This window comes from Lygodium microphyllum, chromosome 12 (genome assembly GCF_053477565.2).
Source record: "Lygodium microphyllum isolate KBCC chromosome 12, Lygodium_microphyllum_v1.1.10, whole genome shotgun sequence".
NCBI classification, from domain to species: Eukaryota; Viridiplantae; Streptophyta; class Polypodiopsida; order Schizaeales; family Lygodiaceae; genus Lygodium; species Lygodium microphyllum.
Window position 1 is genome coordinate 129,538,935 of NC_141146.1, and position 16,004 is coordinate 129,554,938.

At 41.1% G+C, this 16,004-nt stretch overlaps 1 protein-coding gene across 3 annotated transcripts in view; it reads right to left on the reverse strand.

The window, feature by feature from the left end:
• Positions 1 to 375: 375 nt before the first annotated feature.
• The window catches only part of LOC148028263 (SH3 domain-containing protein 3-like), a 153,746-nt gene continuing 138,117 nt past the window's right edge, over positions 376 to 16,004 (reverse strand). For 2 of the 3 annotated variants that reach the window (XM_087690050.1, XM_087690049.1), the window contains 5 exons: positions 2,779 to 2,967; positions 2,627 to 2,689; positions 2,369 to 2,548; positions 2,112 to 2,186; positions 376 to 905 (listed from right to left, as the gene is read on the reverse strand). In XM_087690050.1, coding sequence (XP_087546176.1) covers positions 789 to 905; positions 2,112 to 2,186; positions 2,369 to 2,548; positions 2,627 to 2,689; positions 2,779 to 2,967 — 624 coding nt within the window. In that variant the 3' untranslated portion in view covers positions 376 to 788. The remainder of the gene's footprint in view (positions 906 to 2,111; positions 2,187 to 2,368; positions 2,549 to 2,626; positions 2,690 to 2,778; positions 2,968 to 16,004) is intronic. The other variant, XM_087690051.1, reaches the window with a different exon arrangement.

Genomic DNA, 16,004 nt, shown 5'->3' on the forward strand with positions numbered 1-16,004 from the left:
TTTCTTCCTTCATGCAATTTACTTCTAGCTTCTTCCTTAGTTCTGAGCAAACTGTAACTTCTTCTAATGACGTGTTTGCCGAATCATGCATTCATCAGTCCTTATAACCTATACATGAACCTTGAGGCCTATAATCTATCAAATGCCGTTGAGAGTTGAACTAGTGATGGGAAATGTGCATAAAAGAACTGCATCCAAAGCACTGTATGAATTAAGGCTTTAAATCTAGGTCAGATGGTTCAAAGCAACAGCAAGGATGGGATTTCTGAATCTTGGAGATTTTTAGGAGATCAGGATCTAAAAGAATGCCTGGAACGACTGAATGTAAAGTTCAGAATATGAAATGGTACAACATTATTGGTGCGAAATCAAGTATGAATGGAATGACTGAATGTAAAGTCTTGAATTTGAAATGGTACAACATTGCTGGTGCAAAATCATACAAGTGATTGTTTTCTATACAAAGTATAAGCGACTTGGATGATAGACACTCTAAAATTAATCATTGTCCGATATGAGCAAGAATATGCTAATGCAGTCCATGTAATGACTTGGCAATGCCTTTCTCCAGCCCTCCATCAACCAGTGGTGATAGGGCACAACTTGTAAATAGTAACCAGTTGCTAAAAGTTATATTGGGTGCCATGCATACAGAAGATCATCAGGCAAGAGCAGACACTAATCTCACGAAATAACAAGCCCTGGTACATATATTCCGTAGTTTATGTGCATGAGTTTGATAGTGGACAGATGCCAGTGAGTAGCTTCATAACTTTCCCACATCAGGGTCAAAAAGCCTCAGTCACTTTGCTAATGGGAACATGCTGGCGATGTTCAACATAAGCTGATGGAAACCAGCCAGCTTTACCTTTGCATTCTCCTTCAGACCAGCCAGATTGAGAAACCTGAAACCATTCAATTCAAATTTAGACCTTCCGTGCTCGGCAGATGAAACAACAGAGGCTTGCCTTTTCCCCTCAACCAAAAGCATTCTGAGGAACTGTGACCACCAATAGATAAGATTTGAAAAAAATGGGGGCCAAATTGACAGCTAACTAGGGTGTCTAGATCCTGATTGATACCCGTATTCCCAAGAAACAGGATACTTTCTTCAAAATGCAACTATTAGCAAACTGAAACTTTCACGATTAGTATTGGAGCACATACGCAACCCATTCCTATAAGAGAAAAAACTTTAGAAGTGTCCCTTTTGAGTGAGCACCCATACCACCTCGTGTTTGCACCAGAGGATTTGAATCCCTAACCATCTGCTTTGGTTTGAAGCCATTCCTCTGACACTGCAATTTTGATGCATTTTAGAAAATGTACTTTCAATATGCAGGGACTGCAACTTCCAACACCCTCCCCAAGTCCAATCAAATTCTAAAACCATTGTATTCTGAGCTACATAAGCGGCTTGATTACTCAATTACCAAACTAGAGATAGTCCATCCACAGCGTCACCTTCACTGCAGCAGAAGGCCCTAAGAAGTGTCTGCTCACAGCAAATCACATTGTACGATACAAATATGGAACATGTTTCTACATGGCTGTTACATGCACAATTAGCAACTGTATCCTTCACTCCTGTACACCATTATTCTTTCTTCACAAACACATCATGCTCCCAATTCTGAAGAATTAATTCATATTTGCCATAATGGGTGAGCAGTTGCACATTCAACAATACACGAAGCTTCCTGCTGCTTGATAGAAGCTGGTTTACCCAGTTGATGTTTCTCTAGTCCGATGAAAGTGAGGTATGCTAAAACAGATATTTGAAATGGACCTACTTGCCACTACACAAGATAAAGGATGCCTTCTAGGCTCGGTATTATGCAAGTTTTGTCACTATGATTTTCCTGCACCAGACCTCTCACTACTAAAATATCAGCTGGAGTAATAGACATATGCTTACTCCAAATGTTTCCATAAAGGAATGTTGAGAAGTCATTGCTCTGTACATGCTCACACACAATACGTGTAAGTTACCGAGATTTACCACGGTGTTCATATTCGTGAAAGATGCTAATGCTTCCCTAAACATTCACAAGCCTTGAGTTGATAGCTGCTATACACAAAGACTGTGATAGAAGGTAAGGGGCTTATACCTGTCGTACAACCACCATGTCACCAACAGCAAGACTGAGTTCACCTTCTGACTCTGCATTGAATGCATGCATCACCTATAGAGCTTGAAGTGTCAGATAACGCTCTTGTTTTCTTTTCCTTTTTTCTTTTGGAAGACAATGCATGAAGAATGAACTCCTAAGAGTAGGGGCTCGGTACATTAACAGGAACAGCACCCTTATCCAACAACATCTCCACTTTCTCTCTCTTTTAGAACTGCAAAAATGCTCTAACGTACCTCAGCCAAATACATGGTAGGCTTCTCTATGTCTAAGCCACCAGAGAACTCTGGGGAACCAGCAGGTTCTTCTGCCCTCTTTACACCATTATTTCCAAGAGCATTTGCAATGGTATCAATGACTTGAGCTTTTACCGACATTGGCGGCATTGAACCACTACGTTGCCGTTCCAGAAGGACCTTGAAAATGCCACCACATGTGAGCCACTTGCTCATAAAATAAATGATGGGATTCTTAAAAAAAGAGCACAAGCTTACTTCAGCCTGGATCTGATCTAAGATCTCTGCAGCATGTTGATGATACTTCCTTTCAGCATCAACCTATTATAAGTGGTCTCCAAAGTATACATGCTCAGAGAAATAGAAATTTACTAGCAAAACACCCAAGTAAGAGTTTTAAGCACAGTTACCATGGCAATGAGACGTTGAAGGCTAAGCCGCTGCTGCTGGGTCTCGACAGCAGTCATTGCAGCTGCTGCCTCCTTTCCTAAAACAGCCATTGAAGATGCAATCTCTTGCAACTTAGCCTCCGCTATCTGCAGCTTCATTGCATTTTCAGCACCACCACCCCGGGCTTGACGCCTTCCTATTTCAGCAGCCTACTAGAAATAGAAGAATTAAGGACCACATAAGCTGAATTGTAGAATAAGAAGCATCGGCAAAAAGCTGTACGAAAACCAATTCATGAGGCATATAGTTGTATTAGCTTCAGACACCTTGAAGCAATATCTTGCCATTTTAACTGATGATTGTGATTAGATTTTATGATTTTCCAAACATAGCTGTGGTGGCTTTCTATTTTGTAAACAAAGTTCATTTGCAGCTCTCTGTATTTCTACACAATTTCAGAGGCTAGTCTAGACATCAAAGCATCAATAAAAAGTGACAGGAATAAGAAACATTGTTACTTTAATTCCTGTTTTCTCAGCCATAAAGCCGAATGCAACAGAAACTGCACTGCTTTTACCTGGCTTCAAAGCTGTTTCTAGCAGTATTCCTCCAGGCTTATTGAAGCTTGCATTGGAGGAGCTTGTTACTAGCATAACAAGTACATTGCCAGTATTCCACCAGCCATTTTTATTTCTGGCAGTAAAATAAATGCACAAAAATCCCCTATATCAGGACATGTGGGTGTCCATCAGGATCACTTCTTACTCTATTCATTCCTCTCCTCCCTGAATCTTCCCTCTCCCCTCTCGTCTTCAGCCATCTCAGCTGGCTGCTGCCCACACAACTCAAGCTGATGCCCACCTCAGCAGGCTGCTGTCCAGACCACTCAAGCTGCGCCCACCTCAACAGGGTGCCACCCACCACTAGAGCTGCTGCCACCTACCTCTACAGGCTGTTGCCAGCTCTGTGCATTGTGTTTTCCTCTTCTCCAACTGCCTTGGAGGCTACAGCCGACACCAGCAGAGCTGCCTGCCCCTGACATTGCTGTGTTTCCTTCTTCACTATCCGAGAGCTGCCACCTGCCCTTGAGGTCCACAAACATTTGCATTTTGGTGTTGCCAACCCTAGAGACTGTCCCACCCAGTGGCAGGAATGCTGACCTTGCTCTAAAGGCTGCCATCTGCTTGCTGGACCTTCTGGAGCACCCTTTTGGAGGTGCTTCTTCCCTTCATCAGTTCGGATAGTGTGGCCATCCTCTCTCTCCTCCTATAGGTGCTGCCACCCATCTCCACAGCTAAGCTTTGGGATACTGCAATCATCTTGAGTCACTCTACATCACCAACTCCTTGGCTCCGCTCAACCTTGGTCCTAGCGGCATGGAGGCATGAGGTCATTGTATCATGATTGTATCTCATTCATAAATAGTCTATTCATGATTGGAATGTCTAAGTTCATTTGTTGCCAGCATTTATCATACACAACCACTACAGTAGCTTAGCAAATGAAAGCTATGCTACCTTTTTTGAATTTTTGGTCAAATTCTAGCTCCTCGATTAGTGTGCAACTATGGAGTTTCTTCAACCATGTTGCTTTAAAAGAAGACAAATTGAACACAACTAGAGCAGATAACTCGGTCCATATGGTTCTCAACTTATCTTCATTATCATAAGATTCATCCAGTCTTGAAAAATGTAAGCTTAAAAATAATCCTAGCTGGGTCTCAAGCGTATGAATGGCTGAGCCAGCTGTATGGAGAAATATATATTATACTCATAGAAAATGATACCATATTTTGACTTTTTTGGACACACGATTGGGTGAACTAGACAAGTTTTTTCTTTTCTTTTCCTTTTTTCTTTTTTTTTTTGGGGGGGGTGGGGGGGCGGCGGCGGAGCGCAACATATTCATATGGAACATAATATCATACTTGACTTTTTTTTGAAGGTGTGCAACCATCAAGAAAAAGAGGCACATGTAACCCAAAGTGTTGGTCTTCGAGTCATTGCATACAGCAGTCCGATGCTCATGGTCGCATAGCGTGCATCTCCTTTGTTTCACATCAACGTATGTGCAGGTTTTCTGTTAGTCTTTGAGTCATTGCATACAGCAGTTCGATGCTCGTGGTCACATAGCATGCATCTTCTTTGTTTCACATCAATGTATGTGCAGTTTTCTCTTCGGTGGGCACTGTCCACAGACCATTACTCTTGCTTATCTTTCATCTCTTATCAACCCTCTTGTGACACATCAACATCTCCTTCACTTTATAAAAATTTCCCCTTTCACATGCATTAAAATCTGCCATAAGTCTTCTCTTTAATTTCTACTCAATCTTCACTGAATTGACTCCAAATCTGGGTAACAACTTCCCAAACATCAAGTAGATATTTGCTCCACATTTTCCCCAAAACCTGACATCACCACCAGCTAAGCAGCCTGCCACTGCCACTAGTGTTGCTGCCTGCTGATGCCCAAAGACTCAGTTTTTTGACAACCAAGCTATTTTGATGTTCTAATTGTTGATCCAGTGCTTCCATGAGCAAATCTTGCTATTAAAGTCCTTTTTCATGTTTCTCGTGCATTTTTTTGAGTGTTTAGGCAGCAGAAAACAGCCTCATTTTTGGCACCATTGTGACTCATTCAAGTTGCACCATGTTTGCATACAAATTGCACTATGTTACCATGATAGGGCATAATGATCTTTTGGCAATGTTTGGTGCTAATGATGAACGTGCTGGCTATAATTATCCCATGCAAGCGCACATGATGCTCCATGTATTAGCTTCCAAACAAATTATGACTTTGTGTATTAGGAAGAGAGTTTAGGCTTGCGTGCTTGATTGTGTAGAAACAAGCAGAGTCCCTATTTCTCATTGTGCTACTATTCATGCCCAACCTCCACTATAAGAGATGAGAAATAGGGTACATAGGGGCAGGTATAAAAGGTGAAGATACTAGTCATTTTGTACCAGTTTTTGACATAGTACAAGTCTTTTCTTACTTCATCTCTCTCCTCCTAGCTTTCCTGGCTATCATCGTCTTTCCTTTTTTGTGTTTCTCTCTTCTTCTAGTATTTCTCACACCTCTTCATTCTTTCTCTCTCTCTCTCTCATTTAGTAGTCTTTTTGTCTCCTCTCCTTCTCTCTCCCAGTTCACTTTATGGCAAGTGGTATCAGAGCTTAGGCTTTTGATCCATTTGATTTTCTCATTTTCAAACATATTTTCTCCAGTTTTCCACCATTGAATCTTAGACAGCAAGTATAGGAGCCACATGGTTGGACATCTAGATGGGCTCTAGAAGCATTGATTAAAGTGGTCATGCAATGACCTAGTGCAAATGCACTAAGTGCACTTTCGAGTTAAGACGGACGAGTCCTATTCATAAGACTCAAGGCCATATCATGTATGAATCTATGCTAGGGTTTGCACTAAGAAAACACAAAATGCAAAAACATGACTAAAACACAATAACTCGGACAAGAATGCAAAAATGCAAAATGCAAACACAAACGCAAAAGAAAGAGAATGAATCAATTCTCTAAATAATGGAAAGAATGTACAAGATGCTCAAACGGAGAAATGGGAGTACTCGAAGAGTGACATCCACCGAAGATACATCTAGAGTGCTCTAACCATAGGTCCTAGCTGAAAAAGTGCTGAAGTGGAAGAATAACAAGCTGGTAACCAAAATATAGTAGTCTGGAGGTTTAATCTAGCAAATGCAACAATTGATCATCAAGGCTGTAAACAGTAGGGTGACAGGTGGGGAGGGTGAGTTAGATGTTGTACAAGCTTGCACTAACAAAATCACTAGCAAACTAATGTCAACGAAGGAGTAGATTAGCAGGGTGGCTAGATGGAGCTGAAAATGCAGCAGTCCGAGACTGTAGGAGCAATCACTAGCAACAAGAGTAGTTGCTAGGCAATAGTGGGCAGGTACCAAGTGTGGCCTATAGTTGATGGACGCTGGACAACAAATGGATGTGGGCTGCAAGCTGAAACCTACTAAGACTACAAAGGCAATGGCTATCGTATCAAGGGAGCCCAAGTGATCACCCCAAAGAGGCCAAGCTCAGACAAAGGGTGCTCGTCGATTGCCCAATGGCCTACCAAGACCTACAAAGGTGAATGGAACCAAATTGAACTTTTTATTTTTTGGGGGGGAGGGGGGGTAGATTTGAATAGGTTTTCGTCCTTTAAAGTAACTATGTTCCAAGGGGGAGAATAAGAAGGGATGGTTAGATCCACCGTATCACAAAATGAACAAGCTATCCCAATCTTGTGGATATAGAGGAGTGGTGGTAAGGTGGTAAAAGAACATCCAGTGGAACCAACTCAAGATCTGCCTAGGGGTACTTTGCACAATGAGATGCAAAGAGCAATGCTACATGATGAGAATGCGCACACATCAAATGCCACTTGGATAGTGTTCGTGGAAAAATTGTTTACTTTGCCCAAGCACCCTCTTACAAAGATGATGATGATCATGCAATGCAAAGGGTAGGTACAACACGGAAGAGAGGTTGAGGTCAAGGACAAATGCCAAAACTTGTAGAGTACCAAGAAAGGGTAGAAACCTCCTCTCAACCATTGATATCGATGGAAAAGGAGGAAGAGAAACTTGATATCAATCTTTGGGTGGTAATGAGAACCATAAAGAAGGATGTGGATGAAGGACATCAATTGGAGAAGCTACCATTGTGATAGCATTGAGAGATGTTGTAAGACCTGTATTCGGAGGGAAAGCCTCCATGTTGGTAGAAAAGCAAGCCTCCAAGGAAGATGAAACCACAAAGGAATTGTCAACTTCCTATGTTTACAGCCTTAGAGAGACTGGTGCAAACCTACACGTTAGTCCTATATTGAAATACAAAATCTTGTAAAAGGGATTAGAATCTACAAAAATAGGAGCTTCATAGAGAGATACTTCAAAGCAAAATGAAACAAAAAGTAAAGGTAAAATGAATGAAGAAAAGAAATGTGTGAATGAGTGAGTGTGTGAATGCAACGGAAGGCATAAGAAGGAAAAGAGACGTAAGGATAGATTAGCCTAGATGCCCAAATTTGTAGCCAAAGCAACTAAGTCTACGTAATGTGAGAATAGTGTAGTGTAATGTAAGAGTGCTAGCATATGTGTATGGCCATAATCATGCACAGCCATTAATAGGTCTCTGCCAATGAAACTCATGTCAAGGCGGGAAAATGGTCCGAGGTAGGGAAATGGTTTTAGGTAGGAGTACAAGAGGAGAATCCGAAATGGATGTAGAGTGTGTCAATGGAGTGGTGTTAGTAGACCGATTACCCAAATCTTCAAGAGTACTATAAGGTGGGGATGGATGAGGCTGTCCATGTGCCAAATGTCCAATGGCATGTGTACCACAAGAAGCAGATAGGCCAGTAGCAAGAGGCATAGCTACACTCAACTATCCAAGGTAGGGTGATTTCGTATGATACATTTGTTAAAAGCTATGGATTTAGAGCATGACACAAGCTATGGTGGTTGAAAGATGGAAACCAAATTCATAATGACATGGACAAGTAGATACAAACTGTTACACAAGTAAATTAAGTTCGAAGATAGATTAGCTTGGACTCATAAACACAATCTTGCGTAAGATCGACAATGACACTACACTTAACTGAAAGTACAAAGCATCGTGACATTGTATTCATTTCATAGTCAAGTACAATGCTTTATAGACTTTGAGTTGTTCCACTCTCCTTACTGTGCATATGGGATTCAAGACAGCTCTTCTTGGAGCATACATCATTTGTCTATTTCTCAACACACCCCCTCAAATGATGAGTCCCTACACTTGCTGGCTTTTGCCTCCCCTACATGATAACATAGCCCGAAAGACTAGCTCATAGGCAATCTAGTCAAGTTAAAGCTTGAGACTTTACATCTTTGGCAAGGGTTTTACAAATCAAATCCATTACGGGAAACATAGAGATCCACTATGGAAACAAATTCCTTAGAGTAACCTGTCAGAGTTATTGATGGTAGCGGAAATATCTTTTTCTTCTTCTTCATTCATAAATTGACTTTGGTGATGGTCATTCTGCATTTGCTGTGCTCTTTTCTTGTGGAAGCATTCACTGACAATATGACCAGTTTTACCACGATACTAACATCTCATCTGACTCATGTTTTACCACAATACTAACAATATGGCCAGTTTTCCCTTGAGCTAGTCTCTTTTATAACTTTGCTTTTAAATTTGCTTTCTCCATCAAGCAGTGAGTGCTCAATAACTTTGAGTGAGAGACTCGGAACATTACTTAGAGTGGACACAAAGTTCTCATATGGATCCTTGTTTATACTTGCAAGCAGTACAGCTATTGCTTCATCTTCATTAATATTCTTCTTAAGAGTTGCAAGCCGGGTTTTTAGGCTCTTGAACTTGTTAATATTCGTGGTCATAGAAGCACTGCCTTTGATATCTAGTTTATAAAATTGCATGAGTAGTTTTACCTTCTTTGCTTGGGTACCAAACATTCTGTCAAGTTCCTCCCAAGCGGTTCTAGCATTTCTAATGCCAGATATATGATGTAGTACATCATTACTTAGTCCCCAGGCAATGATGCCTAGTGCCTTGTTATTCATTTTCTTCCATTCTTTGGTTTTGAGCTGGTCTTCTTCAACGAATCCGTCTTCATCATCTTCCCCCTTGCTATCTGCATCATCTTCAAACAGGTCCCATAAGTCCTTTCGCATTAGGTGATACATAGTATTCTCCTTTCAGGCATGAAATCCTTCACCATTGAATTTAGCTATTTGCTCAAGCTCAATCTTTTTTTAAAGAAAGAAGATCTTACCACGAGAATACTCGGGCAATGTCTATCCTTTTGTAAAGATTCTTACAAGAAATTTGATTAACAATGCTTTTGTAGATGAACCACTAAGCAATGGAACCAATTTCAAGATGCTATTCTAAAATTCAAGAGTATTGCCTTGACGTTCAGTAAGGACTGCCCTGAAGGTATAGCAGTAAATCAGTACCAAGGACTTTTAGAACTAGCCAAATTGAGCTCATTTGATGTGTCAACAAACACAAGCATTGGTAGTGAAGAATAGTATCAAGAGATACTTTATTTGTAGTTTGTTGTGCTTGATTTCTCCCCTTCTTACTGATTTAAAATGCTGGGAATTGGTTGAAGACTTAGATCAAACTATCAAACACTTGAGTGACCTGAGAGAGAAGAGATTTATGAGCTTGATGAAAATGGCTATGGCTTCTAGTTCTAGGGTTTCTGTAGCAGCATGGTATTTTGCTCTATGTGGTCTGCACACTTGATCATTCTTAAAACTTTTTACATGGCAATGAAGTTGATCTCATGGGCTATAAAAGCCCTATGGTGGCTGTGAGAATTGCGATGTGTATCGTGAGCAAAGCTGTACGAATCGTCACGCTATTGCAAACTGCGCCGTTTCTGAAGATCATGCAATGCTGCCTTCTGTAGATGGTAATGTCACCGTCTGATGTAATAGCAGGGAGCGCCTTAAGCTAAGGAGTAACTTTGATGAAGGAAGCAAGAGCTGACACAGCCTATATGGTGAGATATGAATGCTCGACTGAAAGTAGGTGCAGTTTGGCTATGGCTGCCAAGCAGGGCATTGAGAAGGAGTAGGAAATGGGGTTCCAGACTTGTCCTAAGTTGATCTGAGCTCAAGTTGAGCTAGGTAAGAGTGAAATGAAGCTAGAAAATTAGTGCCATGCCCGATTGGGCTCTGATACCATATTAAAACCTACAGATCTAGAGCATAACACAAGCTATGATGGTTGAAAGATGGAGACTAAACTCATAATGATATGAACAAGTAGAGACAAACTGTTACACAAGTGAATTAGGTTCCAAGATAGATTAGCTTGGACTCATAAACACAATCTTTTGTAAGATCGACAATGACACGACACTTAATTGAAAGTACAAAGCATCATGACAATGTATTCATTTCATAGTCAAGTACAATGCTTTATAGACTTTGGGTTGTTCCACTCTTCTCACTATGCATATGGGATTCAGGACAGCTCTTCTTGGAGCATACATTATTTGTCTATTTCTCACAACATTCAATACACAAATATGTAAAGTATGGAACATACACAAAATTTCTAAAAATGAAATGCATTGTTCCATGTGTTCATTAAAACATACTATAAAATTATATATAAAATCAGGATACAAAAATATGCAACTTAAAATAGTTTATGGAAAATACTAAGTGTCATGAACTTGAAAGTGAAAGGAGGAGAGGAGAGGACGAGAAGGTGTGGGTGAAAGTGAGAGAGGGAGGTGTTGAGCTAAAATTGCATTAACTTTTTTAACATAGTCCCAAAACAGGCTTAATTAATTAATATTACTAAACTTTATTACACGAAACGTGATGCTAGAGAATGCTTGTGTCCCACATGCAAATCATAATTTGGAAGGCCCTAAACTTCCTATAAATACACAGGCTGCCATCCATTTAGCCCAATCTTGTTTTTGCAATTTGCAGGTGCTGAAGCTTCATTGTCCACACCCCATTCACGGAGGATATCTCAGCTGGAGCTGTCCATCGTCATCATGATATCTCTTGCTGTCCATTCACTGAAGGTTAGTGGACGAATCCTCAGTGTTTGAATAGCCGGTACAGCAACACCACCTCCTGCACCGCTTCCGGAAGTCCACATATTTTCTCTTTTCTGTTGAAGCCTTTGCCTCTTGCACGCTCTCCGATCTCTAGAGCCCCCTGGGCTCTGATACCATGTAAAATATTACACGGCGCAGCGAACAGAATCTGAGAAAGAGATAGAGAGTACACAACAGATAAGAGGAGAATCAGTAAATTCTTTAACTCCAAACAACTGATACAAAGATGGCTCTGTCCACCCGTGTGCTTCCACTGTGTGAAGCTTAGATGGCGATCTAGACAGAAGATAGGTGAAGAGCTTAAGGCTAGCTGGAACAACAACTCTGACTGGGTGAATGATGAGTGAGAGATGGCTGCGAAGAGGTTTAGCTTTTATAGCCCGCGAAGGTCGTTAGGTCGGCGTGCTGACCGACCTACCATATGAGCCTCCACTAGTCGGCCAGGGAATATTCCAGGGAATAAACCCTAAACCGGACCCCACAATAGGGGCCCCTTTTAACTCCCTTACACTGCAACTCGATGCAATGCGCCTCGAGTTGCTACCAGCTTAACCACTCTGTCTAACCCAAAGATTAGACCCACAACAGTCACCTTTTTGCCATCCGGTCACATAGACGTCATCTGATATACAAGTCAGGACTCAACCAATGTCTAGGCTCACATTTGGCTTCTCCTCATAATGGGGGCCTTATAACTTTGAGCACCATGGATCATTGGTAGCACCTAATGAGGGTGGGGCATTGATCATATCTAACAAATACATGACTCTAGTTTCAACTCTTTAGACCTATATGGCATTGCAATTATTTTCTAAACTCTAGTCTCTAGTCCATTAAACTTTGTGATGATTGACTTATCTTTAAGTTGCACATTTTGTATGTATGTATATATATATGTATATATAGTTGGGAATAAAGGCCCACTGTGCCTTTTATGGTGTTCGGTGGGAATGCACCCTTCCAGTTGTACTTTATATATATTATCAAAACGCAAAGAGGTACGTCTTGTCATTGTACCAAACACTTTTTGTGTGTTGTGCTCTCACTCCTTCTTGATCCTTGCACTCTACACTTAGTCTGACCTACACTCCGTCTTGATTCTTCTTGATCCTTACACTTAGTTTGACCTACACTCCGTCTTGATCCTTGCACATCTGCCATCAAACTAGTATCAGAGCAAGCAAGAGGCAACTTGACAGTTGGTCAGCTGTCAATGGGAGCTGGGAGCAGAAGACAGGCCAGCGTAGGTGACAGGGCTGCAACGCTAATAGGGCAGGCGACAGCTATTGACAATCGCAATGCGCAGTCAACATGCGACGTGCGGGCTAGTGAGTGACTAGACGGAGCACCAGGCGACAACAGGTCAGTGACACTCTAATTCTGAAAATCTATTTGCAGATCTGAAATTTCCGCAATCTCTCGATTTTCACTGCTGCTTGGTACTTGCAGTGTATTGTGGTCACTTGTGTGACATTTGCGCTTGCATTTGATGACTAATGAGTCAACTTAGTGTTACAAATTATGGCCGGGAACATTGACAACAACAATCTTTTGCACATCAAGAAGCTTGAGGCTGCACATCATTTTGCAATATGGCAAAAAAAGTGCTACAATGTCTTGATGCAGAAGAAACACGTGAAGCCCATCAAAGTGAGGGGAATAAAACTAGCAGGTATAAAATAAGAAGAGTGGGGTGACTTGGGTGAGCTTGCACACTCTACCATTGAGCTCTCAGTGTCAGACAACTTGCTCTTTAACATTGAGAAGCTAAATTCAACATATACAATTTGGCAAAGACTTGAAGAATTGTATGCTCAAAAAAGTGTAGCGAGCAAGGTTTATTGGCTGAAAAAGTGCAACCATGTCTGTACATTTGAACAAGTTCAATTCCATTTTCAATGAGCTGATTGCTTTCGACTTCCATATTGATGATGAATTCAAAGCTATATTCTTGCTATGCGCTTTGCCTAAAGTTGGGATACTTTCAGGATAGCTTTGAGTAACTCAAATGGTCAGCTATTATATTCTAATGTGGAGTTCTTTGGTGATGAAAGAACTCAACAGGCAAAATAATTCAGCAAAAAGGTCTTCTAATGCATTGCACACTAAAGGTAGATTTCGGCAAAATGGCAGTTTTGAAAATAGAGCACGCAACAGGTCTTGAAGCAAAAATGTGGAATGTCATCATTGTGGCAAGAAAAGACACTCCAAACAAGACTGTTTTTTATTAAAAGAGAAGAGCAAAAACAAACACATTAACGACAACAAGGTTGAGAAGAAGCACAGCCAGCCTGCAAAGAAGAGCAATGTGAAGATAGAAGAGATAAATGTAGTCACTCATGAGAATAACAGTGACAGTGACGTTTTCATGAGGACATGTATTTTTGAAACCTCACTTAACATGTGGATTAATTTTTAATCAAATGATTAAGTAAATGATGCACATATAAGATGCAACTGGGGTTAAAGTAAATTTACAAGTCCGAGTCCCGAAGAAATCACGAGATGTCAAAGGCAAAAGTTGCTATAAGTTATGCCGCACAGGTACTTGGTAGTATCTAATGCCAGTTGTTGGCCTAGGTCATCCATTTGGCTATAAGTGTCAGTTGGTGACACTAAAGAAGTGGCGTTTAATGGTACCAAACGCGTACCTAATGGTCAAAGATAACACAGAGACACTAAAAAATGGAAGTTGCCTAGCCAATTTAATTATTGGCCAGTCAGATTATTTTTCAAGGCACCAAAATAATTATTAGATTAATTTTCAGTATTTAAAGACTGAAAATTAATATTTAATTATGAAAAATGCTAGACCAACCATTTGGGAAGACTACCACTTGTCAAAAATGCCCATGCAAGACTGAAGAACGTCTTTAGAGGTTGGAGAGAAGTATTTCTATTAATTCAGCCTGTAAGGGAGAGGGAGGAGAGGCTGTTGGTCTGATTTGCAGCGATTTGCAGCCATTGGAGGACCTTCTAAGATTGCCAAGGGTAGGAGAAGACCAATCAACAGTAGGAGGCAGCATCTATAGGTTGTTGAGACAGGGCAGCAGCTGTAAATGACTGATTTTCTTCAATTCTTTGCATCTACAAGCTGTTGTGGTAGGGCAACAACTCCATTTAACTGATTTTCAGTCATTCTTCGTGACAAAACTCTGAATTTTCTCTCTCTACAGCTTTCCCTCTCATCTCCTAGCCATTTCACAGCCTTGCTCGGACGATCTCAACATTTGGACCCTTTCAGCCTGAGAAATTGTAAATTTCTTTCCTATAAACTAGGGCTTACATCAGAAATTAGGGTTTAGCAACAACCTTGGAAAGCATGCTAAAAATTGGAAGCTCCAAGATTTGGATTCAACAAGGCTGAAGGTGAATTTCATCTAAATTCAAGTGGAAGACTAACCAGCCATTGAATTTGGGGCATTTCCATCGTCTATGAAGTGGGTGAAGGGCAATTAAGTGCCCAAATTAAGGGGTAAAATAGATTGAAGACTTGCTGGTCACTTTGGATAGCAAGGGGAGTTTGGGTTGCGAAGGCGATCGAGAGAATCCCATTGTAAATCAACTTTTTCTTCAATAAACCTAAAGGAATACCGGAAGGGGCGTCAATTTTGGGCCAATTGGGTGTACATTGTCCAAGATCAACAGGTAAATTTGTATTTTCAGATTTGCATTTATTGTTTCCTGCTGTAATTAAGTTGTAATCAGGGACTTACCACCCTATTCGAGAAGGAGGGCTGGTTTCATGGTTCTAGTGCCGGGATACCACTCAATCCCTTGATTTGGTGGGCCCAAGGTGCCTAACAATATGTCTTCATACAGTGAGATGGACTCAAGCAATGATGATGCCTCTCAGTATGAACATTCACATGGAAATGAAGGAAATGCAATGTCTGACCTTGGACAAGGCTCAAACCATGGACAACAAGCTGAAAATGTTGCTGTTGGGCAAGATGCACAGCCTTCAGGGCATAAGGAGGCTGATGACCAGCAAAGTGAAGAGGAATTTGATGACCAGTTCAAGAATCGAATGAGGACAGCAATAAATCTCTTTGCTGCATTGGTAAAGGATCCTCAATTTACCCGATTTTTGAATGCTCCAAAGAAGGACAGCAAAGGCAAGAAGAAGAGGACATCCTCTACACCTTTGGGACAACAAGATGCACCGAAGAGAATGCCAAACCCTTCATTTGAAGCTCCCAAAGATGCTAATGAAATAAAATAGTTGGTACCTACGGAGCAAGGAATGCAAATGCAAGGCCATCACGGAAGTGCCAATCCAATGGATCTTGGACAGCCAGGCATGCATGCTATGATGGGGCAGTCAAGATATTTTGGTGGAAGCACGATTTTTCATGCTATGGTTGGACAAGGACCGCATATGGGAATGTATGGCACAAATCCCTATGGTATGCAGCAACAAATGCATGGAATGCAAGGCCTAATGTATTCGGGTATGGCTGGAAATATGGAAAACCCTATGTATGGCAGCATTGGCTTGATGCTTGGGGCACGAAGTAGCATGTTTGGTACTGCATATGCACCCCCGAATGCTTATGGGGCTCAAGGAATGAATGTTGGTCATGCAAATGCTCCATTTCACGTTGGT